This window comes from Epinephelus lanceolatus, chromosome 3, assembly GCF_041903045.1.
Source record: "Epinephelus lanceolatus isolate andai-2023 chromosome 3, ASM4190304v1, whole genome shotgun sequence".
Taxonomy (NCBI): Eukaryota; Metazoa; Chordata; class Actinopteri; order Perciformes; family Serranidae; genus Epinephelus; species Epinephelus lanceolatus.
This window is the reverse complement of record NC_135736.1, coordinates 28,989,517-29,000,766: the sequence shown is the minus strand read 5'-3', so window position 1 is coordinate 29,000,766 and position 11,250 is coordinate 28,989,517. Positions and strand designations below refer to the sequence as shown.

At 43.1% G+C, this 11,250-nt stretch overlaps 1 protein-coding gene across 4 annotated transcripts in view; it reads right to left on the bottom strand.

Annotated features, from left to right (window-relative positions):
- Positions 1-3,449: 3,449 nt before the first annotated feature.
- Positions 3,450-11,250, bottom strand: part of bnc2 (basonuclin zinc finger protein 2) — a 184,898-nt gene continuing 177,097 nt past the window's right edge. For 3 of the 4 annotated variants that reach the window (XM_033623203.2, XM_033623204.2, XM_033623205.2), the window contains one exon: positions 3,450-4,713. In XM_033623203.2, coding sequence (XP_033479094.1) covers positions 3,891-4,713 — 823 coding nt within the window. In that variant the 3' untranslated portion in view covers positions 3,450-3,890. Of the gene's footprint in view, positions 4,714-5,789; positions 5,864-11,250 lie in introns of all 4 variants that reach the window. The other variant, XM_078166226.1, reaches the window with a different exon arrangement.

Sequence of the window (11,250 nt, the reverse complement as noted above, 5' to 3'; positions counted from 1 at the left end):
AGGAGAGGAGTGTGTCGGGGGAAAGGGGTGGAAATGTGAGGGGTGGCTCAATCGCTCTCTAGCAGGCAATCTAGAAGAAGCTGGCGATGACTCCTGGGGAGTCCTGGCCCTGCTGCTCTCTTGCTCTCCAGACTCCCTGTTTCCTCTCTTTCTCCCTTGCCTTGTTAAGTGACTGCCGGGAGGCTCCAGCCAGACCACTTCTAAGCCCCATCCCTTTCCACCATCTCTCCCTTCTCTCTCACTTGCCGTCTGTCTCCCTGTGTATGCTGGACAGGCATGTTTTCACGGCTCTGTTTCAAGCCTCTTGCAGCTCTGAGCTCTGCTGGCATGACCAGCACCATGCAGGACTCAGAAGGAGCCCGTAGGAGGTGGGAGAAGGGTGTTGTGAGGGAATCTCTTCTGTGATATTCAGTTTTCTGCCTGGCACACACAAGTACACAGATAGAGGTCATGCACTGCAGCTGCTGCTTGAGAATTGGACAGCAAGGAGCAGGACATAAAGAGAGTGGTAGGGTCTGAAAAAACAGTCTGAAAACTTGTTTTTCTCAGATCAAGAAGGGCATAGAAGCTGAGGTTATTTGGGCAGAGAACATATATATAAAATTTGGTATGTTTGGTTCGAACAGCTTTCTCAATTCTGGAGAGTTCAAATCAATCTGTGAGCTTGCCGGCCTTTTTGTAAGATTTTTGTTTAATTAATCAGTGTCCTCTTTATTATCCGTTGGATATTTAAAATGAAATAATAATAATAATAAGAGCTTTCCATGCCTGACTCAGTGCTAGCCTCCACCTTTCTCCATAATGGAATATCAGCTTTCTATGTAGTGGCAGCAGCTATAACATTAATGCTAGATGGAGAGTTTCATTTCCTGTGGTGAGAATACGCTCTACATTTCTCTGCCCCTGTCTCCTCCATCACTAGAGGTTAACAAGTCATCTAGTTCTTGTCATCTTTCTGGCCTGTAAGTAGGAAGCATATGTGCACCACTCTTCTCTTTGTGTGTGTGTGTGTGTGTGTGTGTGTGTGTGTTTGTATGTATGGTTGTGTGTGAGAGAGACAGCTGTCAGCAGGGTTCCTGGAGTAGCACTTTTTTTTTTTTATTTCTGCCAGAGCGAGGGCCGGGGGGATTGAATGAGTGAATGAGGCAGCAAGCGCCTCAGTGAAACCCACTCCTGGGAGAAGGCAGGGGTTCCTGTACTCAATTTTCCCTTCACTTGGGATAAACAGGCAATTACCCATCCCTTTTTCCTATGCCATGGCCGTCCGGTGAACTTAAGCATACACTATTAGTGTGTGTCCCTGTAGGACCTGCGCTGTGGGGTGTGGAGGTGGTAAGTGAGTGGCGGGTTGAAGAAATGGGTAAGGCGGTTGTTAAATGACTGCGCTCTGACAGACAAAGAGAAAACCAGAATGAGAGAAAGGACTTGAATTGAATTATCAGCGACCCTGAATAAGAATAAGCACACATAGAGAATGAATAGATGAATTGAATTGAGCTAAATTGAATGGGTCAAATTGAATTGTTGAGAGCACACAGTCTCCTTCCTTCTTTTTCTCTCTCTGTCAGTGTCACAGTCTTGTCAGCAACCTTGGAATCTGTGCAGTGTAACGAAGTGACAAGTGAGTTATTAGACAGAAGAAGCTGGAATGGCAGGGACGCCTCCAGGTAACGGAGAAGCAGCACATTTTTAATGATCGTTGCTGTCATCCTTTCCTCCCTAGTCAGCCTTCCACCTCCGCAACCTTTCCATCAGCCTCAGCTCTCTGTCTCACTCTCTTTATCTCTGAGAAGAGAGGACTGAAAACTGCATGTGTCATATAGGTGGAGTCTTAAAAAAAGAAGACATACAATATTTCACTGGAATAGGTCATGTCTATATTGCAAAATGGCTTAAGTATGAAACAAATGGAACTCAACACTGTTATGGATGTAAGGTGTTGTGAATACTGTACAGCACACCACATAACACTGCATATTTTTCCCTCTGTGTGTAGCACCAGTCAAGTAAGAGAAGATCTCCTTGTATAGTAACACATGGCATCACTAATACATTGATAAACAAGTCAAACTGAGGAACAAACTCTATTTTTTGTCTTTTTACAAAAAATATTCTTATACTGGACAAAAACATCTCCATGAAGATACATCACCCACCAATAAATACCCCTTCCCTTGGCTACTTTGCCCACTTACTGGAAATATTTGTACCGTAAGACAGTCATGGACATGTTAAAAGTGGCTGCAGACAACAGCCAGGAAAATGGCAACATCTTTTCATAGAGTACATTTGTAGCCGACACTCAGCAATGGAAACCGATACCGAAAATATCACAGCAAAAGATTTAAGACTCAAGTGCATCATATTAATCCAATGGGGCATGATTTAAGTACACACTGTCACACTGAAAGAGCTCTTCTTAAGCAAACACTTTTGTTTTGGTCACAGTTGAATGACTATTTTCATCTTTTTTCTCTTTTTTTTCTTCTCAAATCTACGGGGCAGCCATATTTCATTAAGATGCCTTTTGTGAGAACAAACATGAGTTCTTGCATCAAACTTTGTTTGACAATGTCACAATAATGTCATGCTTTACAAAGATCACCCCACTAAACCTCTAAATTAATTATCGTGATCATACCTGGCAACCGTACACAAATTGAACGAAAAGAGGAGGCGAGACTTTATCAATATTTAACTCCTTTTGTGTTGGTGAAACAGCAGTTTATCTTCAGTCACACTTGGATTTGTTTTGAGGCAAGACATTTGGAGACACTTTCTGAAAACATTGTGTAGCGATGGGGGAAGATCTCAGGTTTTTGTTCAGGGAGGCAAAGACGTTTTCTGTCGTGAAACTGTTTGAAACTGAGCACGTGCAAAAAGAAACTGGCACAAGTATGTTGAAGGTATTATCAATTACCTTGGCACTGTAGCCATCAATGACCCCGAACAACACCTAAACTCACCATTGCAAAAGTCCTCATTATAATAATATTACACATCCCCTTGTATAGATGCAAAGTGCAAAAACTGAATTGGTATACTAAAGCTCATAAACATAACAGACAAAAAAAATCCAATAGAAATACAGAGAATGATATCAGTGTAGGAGCCTAAAAAAGCATGCCGGCAACCTCTGAATATCTAACAAGTAGATAAAACAAGTCACATGATATTCTTTTTTTCCTAGGACTCAGTTTAAAACGTGTCTTTGAAGCTAACATAAATGAGTCAAGCTAGTAAGATGCTACCTCTTTCTTGCCTATAGCTGGAAGTATTGTACTGGACTGTAACATAAAACCATAACGAGAGAGAAAAAAGAAGCAAACAACCATCAACACAACTCTTTTACACCAAAAGCCTCTTGGGACATTATTTACAAATGAAGCTGTCATGCTTTTGTAAGGGGTTCATTTAAAAGCTATCATTACACAAATACAACAAGAAGGTTTTTCTTTTTTTTTCTCAATACTATCATTTCTGCAGGCAAAGTCACAAATAAGAGTCTGAATAGATTCTTTGGAGATGGACATAAAAACAAAGTGGGGGGAAGTCCGAAAGGAAAGATGGAGGGGCTTATGAAAAAAAAAACAACAACTGGAGTTTTGTTATAAAGCAAACTCCATGCGCAAGAGCGCCATCCTGTTCTTCCAAAGAAGGAAAAGTCAAAGGTCACAATAATAAACTGTATTTAGAGTCGATGAATTTTATAGAGAGAGATAGAAATGTCTTGCTATGACTTACAGAGGACGGGCAGGAGGCATACAGGCATTTAGCTTGTATTTGATGGCCCTGGGCTGGGATTAAAAGCTAATTTGAGGAGGAATAAGGATGAGGAATGAAGGGAGGAGCGGGCCGACTGACAGCAGGGTCGAGTAGCAAGTCATTATTTAGTCTATTATTGTAGAGAAGGGCATGTTTTTATGGAGGTTGGGGTTCTGAGAGTGTCGGTTACGGCTGCGCACAGAGCTGAACACCATGTTGCAACCGGGGATTTTGCACTTGTGCATCTCGCGCAGGTGCACAGTCTTGTAGTGCACACGCAGGGTTCCTTTGTTGCTGTACATTTTATGGCAGATGCTGCAGAGGATCCCACTGCTGCCACCGTTACTGCCCCCGGTGGGCGAAAAGAGGAATGGCGAGGAGGACGGGTCCAAACCCTCACCATGTCCTTCTCCTCTTAGTTCTCCAGTCTCGTCCCGATCCCTTCCTTCAGCCCGCCCCTCGGCATGCTGGGAGCAGTCCTCCCCCTCACTGTTGCCCTCCTCCTCATCCTCTTCTCCCTCCTCCTCCTCCAGATCATCCAATAGGATGCCTTCATCGCTGCCCTCATCTGACTCGTGTGAGGAGTGGACACTGCTGCTGGATTGAACACTGGAGGTGGTGCTCAGGTCCAACACCATGTAGTCGTCGGGCTGGCCCTGGGAGTAGCCGTTGGTGTGGTGGTTTCTAAGGTTATGGTTGAGAGGGTGATGGGGATACTCACTGCTCATGGGGGAACGGGCATTGTGGTGCAGGCCAGTGGGCCGGAGGCTGGCGCCTCCGATGCCCATCCCGGCCATAGGGTCCAAGCCCATGTGGTGCCCGGCGTAGATCTTGGCCAGTAACTCGGCTCGCAGGTCCTTGGGCAGTGGCGGGAGTTGGGGGTCCAGGACAATGTCGTCCAGCTCTTTGGTCAGCAGTTTGCGGTGCAGGTTGATGTTGGAGCTGTGCCTGTGGCGAGACAGTCATAGTTGTAAATCAGAAGGCTGCCAGTCTATGAGGAAAGTAGATTAACTCTAAAATACAGCACAGCCACAGTGTTTGAACACATCCAATAATTTATTTTTCATATTGTCAACTTATCGTACTTTTGTGAACTGACACCAGGCTACAAAGAGCCAATATCTAGGAAACGTTACACGTGTGATTATTGTTGCTATCAGTCGAGGCACACAGACAGTCACACAGAAACAGAAATTCATCCTGCAGCTCTCCTCAGAAAAGTGCTCCAAGATTGCACAGAGAGAGAGAGAGCATCCTGCTAGTGTTTACCACTGTCAGCATGTCTGCACTGCACAGCCCTCAAATCCAATAGACTCTGACTCAATTAAATACTCCACCATATTGAATGGGAGTTTATCAATTGATTCGAGCTGTGGTAATGTGATAATCGAGGGGAACTGGATAGCATATTAGCACTAGGCCCTGACAGCATTATCGCATTCGTTCCCTATTGGAGGTGGCTTAATCGAGCACCTCAATGAACATGTCTTTATGTAGCCCTGGATTTAATTAAGACGGGCATTTTTCCCAAACACAAGGCGAACTGTATCGCACAGTGTGCTATAGCTGATGAAAGAAACTAAGTCACAAGTGCCATGCTTAAGCCAAGATACGATTAGTGAGGATTTCAGTTAGCATACAAAGCCATGCTACAGGATGCAAGGTGACGTGGGCTTGAGAAATCGAATTCAATGCTTTCTCGCTCCAATTTCACAGTTGCCAAGTTGGTCTAAGAAAACGGGGACCCACTGCACACATGTCACAATAAAACTGCATAACACAGAAAGGAAACTTAAGCAACTAATGACCGGCATCAGGTATGACATACACAAGGCCCATTCCTCTCATATCAGGTCAGCACTTACATCAAATAAGAACAAATATGCAAACACTCAGTGCCTTTAATGTGAGGGGTTTCCATGCAGGGAGGGCACATGTGTGTAAAACAAAACAAAAAAATAAATCAAACGGTCATCCTTAGCAGGACGGGCAAAAATGGAGTCACAATGGATAGTAGAGCTTACCAGCAGTGGCAGGGTTGATGCAGTCAAAAAGGGTCCCTTTCCTTTAATTATTTACTTCCCTATCCGACATTGTCCTGCAAGAGGTAGAAATACATTCATTTGAGGGACCCTTTTCTGTGAACCAGGCAACCAGGAGCCCGTCCACTCAAGCATCGTCAGCATTGAGGAGAGAGAGCGTGGCAAATCGATTGGCCGTGGCTGTCACTGCATGTGTGTGTGTGTTTGCACGTGCTTTGTCTGTTTGTATGTGTGTGAGTGTGTATGTGGGAAAAACAGAAAATATACTACTTCCATATAGCGGGACTTCGATCAAAAAGACTATATAAATCCTTTGTTCTTTTTTATCCTTTGATAGTACAGTTGCACCCATATGGTGTTAGCTTATGGCTAAAATATGGGAGTCATGATTCAATGTCTGTGGCGCAGTATCCCTGTCTAGTCAAACACATGTGTGGACGCTTGGCTGTGAGAGGTCAGAGTGTTTTAAAACAGCCTGAAACATGCCGTTATCACTGATCAGTATTTAAGTAAATGGACACAATTTCTGAAGGGATACCAAATGTGAAGAGGGGCCACAGAATTGCTCAGTTAGGCCTGAAGCTCAGGATGCTGTTGATGATGCTCAGGTAGGCAGGTCCTTTGCAACATGTCTCCATCTCTATAACAACACCTTCTCACTGCTAATAAGCTCTAAGTTAACCATGGCTATCTCAGTTTTAGATATTAAAGTCAAACATGCTAAATATCATGCAGTAAGTAGTCTGCGCTATAGCTACAGTAGCCATTTTAAATACTCAGAAATGCACACCACATTGTTAGAATACAACAATATCTCATTGAAAAATATTCACATTTCCTACAGCTTTTAATCCATTGTACAGATATATGGAAATAAAATAAATGGAAAGAAAAAGAGTCACTTTGATATATCATTTGTAACCATTTGGAAATGATTTAATCTCAAGAGATGAAGAGGAGAAAAAGAGCCCAGTTCATGATCATTTGCATAAATATTATTATTTAACTCCTGTGCTGGCAATGCCTCCTTGCCTTAAATAATCAAAATAAGTCATCTGAATCCACACACAGTGGGCATAATGCACTTATCCCTTCATTTATCAGATTTAGACTTTCTGCCCCATTTCCCACTCCCCTCCACCTCCATCACTCCACTCCAGCACGCTCTATCTTTCCTCCCCCAAACCCAACTCCTCAGTGCCCCCCCTCCCCTTCTCCATCTCTGCCTCCCTGTTGGCCAGTAATGTGGCTGGCAAACCAATTTGACAGTCTCATCTTTGCCCAAAAGATGGGGGAGGCCTCCAGAGAGCCCATTTTTGACTGTGCAGAGGAGGAGGTAGAGCGAGAGTGTGCCTGTCCCAACCGGCGTTAATCATCTTTAGGTTCATCTGATGGCCCTTGCCCTTGTTTTTGTGTCAGTGTGTGTGCGTATGCGTGTGTATGTGTGTGTATGTTGTCTAAATGGCTTATAATGTGTAAATGAGATGGAAGGCTGAGTGGTGTTAAACTGACACGAGTGGTTCTTTGTCTTTCCTGTCATTTGGGTTGTGTTATGAGGTTTTAGCTGTAAGTGGGAGGACAAGAGTTTTAGTAACATTTATCACTCTCTGTCACTGTTATAATATACTTTGCATCATCTCGGTCTGTTCAACAGCACAGGCTATCAACAGTGATTTGAGGATGAAATAAATGAGTTCATAGACATTAAATATGCATTAAATATCACATGAAAAAAATCTCCATGTTCTAGAATTCGACTGATGACAACGTGCTTGCAGAGGCATGTATATGTTATTTATCTGAGAATGAAATAAATCATCTTATTCTCTTCAAACTACATCACAAGGAAACTGATAAAGGGATGTAATATTTTTTTCTGCATTTTAATCATCAGATATTTTGATCTGGGGTGAGTGGCTTTTGCTAACATATTCTCTCTATGAGCAGCGTGCCCTTTGTTTATAAGAGACAAACAGAGAGCTAATTGTGAAGCAGCGGAGCCGGGCCCACATGCCGTGAGGGGACCGAGGGAGAAGGGAGGGAGACAGAGAGACGGAGGGAGAGGGGAGGAAAGAGACTCTCCAACATAATTAACCTTCACTCTCTCCGTTTGCAGTGGCCCATGCAGGGACCATGGGCTGCGCGCTGCTGCACCATGGGAATGTGGAAGAGGGAGGACACCTACTTGCTGTAGCGACACAGGAGCAAGTTAAAATGTTGGAGTGAAGGTTAAAAAAAAGAAAGAAGCAGGATAGGCTGATAAAAATGAGATAAGTGAGGCAAGTCTTGTCAAACGGTTTGAAAAATATGATTAACGAAGCCAATAATGGTGATGATTGCTGGTACGCGCGTCTTCCCAGCAGTTAATCATGCAGCTTCTTCAACACTTCTGCCGACGCTGCTCGCTCCCCACAATAAATATGCAATCATTTACCTCCGTGCAGCAGGCGGCCAGGAGGCTGGGAGAAAACACCCCACTGTAAAACCACACATACACACACACTCTTATGTTGGTCTCTGTTTTACACTCAAAAACACATACATTACATGCTTGCTCAAGGGCACATTAAATTATCCTTTCCTGCATTCCCAAGTGTGTGTATGTACAGTATCCATGCACACTAGTGTTTGTGTATGAAATCCTACAGTCTCCTAAATAGGGCAGGGATCCAAAGTGAACAAACATTAGTGCTACTTTTTTTTCCGTGGCAGCACATTTACAGTGCATCCTACTCTGACAATGTCATTGGCTCTTGGTTGTTTTTCTCAGTAGATCAAATGACCTCTCCTCCTTTTTCTTCTTCACTTTGATACCGGAGCTTTTGATGCTGGTGTCTGATGGTGTGTTTACGTGCCTTTGGCTTTTCGCTCGGTCAATGGACTAATCAGATATGCAGAGGTACTTGGACTTCCCTGTTGCTGGATGTCAACAGCTGTGTTAGGGAGGTACTGAGAAGAGGAAGCCAGGCAGGGCTGCATATTGTAATGCTGCTTTAGCATATATTATTCAGCTGCAAAAACAACAACAAATAACCAGCTGGTTTTACCTTCCTCTGATTGAAATTCAGTGTGGATATTATTCTAATGGCTCTTTTTTATTCCTTAAAGAGAATTACTTTGCGTTAAGTATTAAGTGTTTCAGTCCTTTATGTCTGAGGTGGAGAAAGCTACTTACTGATCATTTCTGCCAATGCTTTGAAAAAACTAATTAGGAGAAATAATGGAGTTTGACTTATCTAATTTACTAGTAATAAACATTCTAAAGATTATTTTGTGCAAACATCTTTGTACATGCAGTTTAATCATATCAGAGAATATGCTCCTATGAAAGCAACTAAATTATATCCCTGTTTATTGCCACCGTTCCACTCAAACATACATTATGTCATTACAGGATTATCTGGGGACAGATTTGATGAGAGCCCTGTTTGTGTATTGACTCATCTCAAAGCCCCAGGATTCCTCCAGCGATGTAATGTCCGTCTTTCTGTTGTTTTGTTCCCTGTTTGAACCAGCGGCACAGTAATATGTCCCATATGCTATCAGGAATTTATCCCCCACAGAAAAAGTATGGAAACAATAGTGTGCTTAGGTCTCACCCACCCAGAGCTATACTGCACACCCCCCCAGCTCAGAGATGCTTTATGTTTGCAGCAGCGATTGTCCCTCCATGCTACAAAGTTATCTCTATCTCCCATATGTTCTGCCACTTTATGTGTTTGAATGGCATTTATATGCTTGTGTTTCTCATCATGGAGTCAAACTGTCACACACATGCTCACACACCTACAGGCTGACACAGATAGAGAGCGAGCATAGGAAGAGTTCATGGTGAGGTGCTGGCTTTTCTCTGTGCAATGTGGTCTAATCTTTGAACCCTCTGTGCCTGTCTCAAGCGCTCCACTCACCCCTGGCTTTGATACCAAATGCCTGACTACATATTTGTGAGAATGAACCTCCCCCATGCCATCCTTTTTGATATTTTTTTCACTTCTTACTATTGTCGCCTCTTGATTTCAAAGCATCCACTTTAACACCACTAACAGCCTGAGCAAAGTCTGCTGATTACCAACAGCAGAAATTTTCAGTTTACAAAACTCTAAGGTGTAACTCCTCTCTGCTATATAAATACATTTACATTGCATTGCTTATATAAATGTACTCTGGAGCTCTCTTCTTGCCATAAGGCTTTTAATTTTTATGTCCAACAATTGTTTTGCATCATTAGGAGACTAACTACGACGAGACAAGGCATATAGAAAAGCAAGTTTTCTCTTTTATCTGTTTGTACATATATATTTTCATCCGCGCGCGCACGTGTGTGTGTGTGTATGTGTGCATGCACGTGTTACACAGCAGGTGGGTCATGCCTAAGGCGTTCTCTGTTCCTAAAGCCTTGTCAAAAGAGGGGAGCTAACAAACTCACCGGTGGCTGTACACCACACTGTGGCAGTGCATGCTATAATAACACATCCTGTCATCTTGCCTCTGTCGGCACAGCTGCGTCAGGTGAGCAGCAGGGTTTCACCTTCACTAACGCTAACTTGTCTCCTGCTCTGCTCCCCTTGTTCCCTTCCCACATCCATTCTGATAGAGTCCCAGAATCACCTGCTCTATTTACATGCTGGTAATGAACAAACAGTGGTAGGAACAGATGCCACCGAAACAATAAATGTAATAAAAAGGCTCAGGGTGGGAAAGGACCAGCGAGTTCAGGTGGAGGGAGGTGGCAATGGTGGAGGAAGAGATGATGGGGGTGCAGAGCCAGTGTGTGGGTGAGACAAAACATGGAGGAAAAAAAAAAAAAGCTCTCTCTTGAAGATTTGTTTCCCAACTGGAAACATGTAGTGAGTTGCAGCTTGCACCTTACTTATATAAAAGTGTCACTTGTCACAGATGTTTCAAGCTAAATCATTTTTTAAAATATATTTTCTATTCCCCTTAAAGAACAGAATGAGTAAGGCTGTTATGTAGAGCAGCTGAGTTCTGTTAAAAAAGATAGGGAGTATGAGCATGAGAGATATTTGCTAGACTTGAGGTGCTGTGTATTTTTAGAGAAAATTTACAAATTGTGTCATGGGCCATTTTACACTATGTCCCTGCTGGATGTTTACATGACTGGCAAGGGAATATGATTTTCTGTGTCACCAGACCTGTAACATGAATTCACACACAGCTGTTATTTTGAAACCTATTCAATTTTTCTATTAGTAATTTTAAAGGATATTGTTACTGGCCATTTGAAGGATTGTGAAATTCTGCCCATGAAGCATGTCTGGATGATGGCCAATTTAACACTTAAAAGTGCTCCAATGATGCAAAAAAACAATTTTTGGTAATCCCTTAAGGAGCCTGTGCTTGCCAAGGGCACAAGTGATGTTATGTACCTCCTGCATGTGTTATGGCATCAACCTGCTGCCACTGCTACTACTATTCTGCGGAG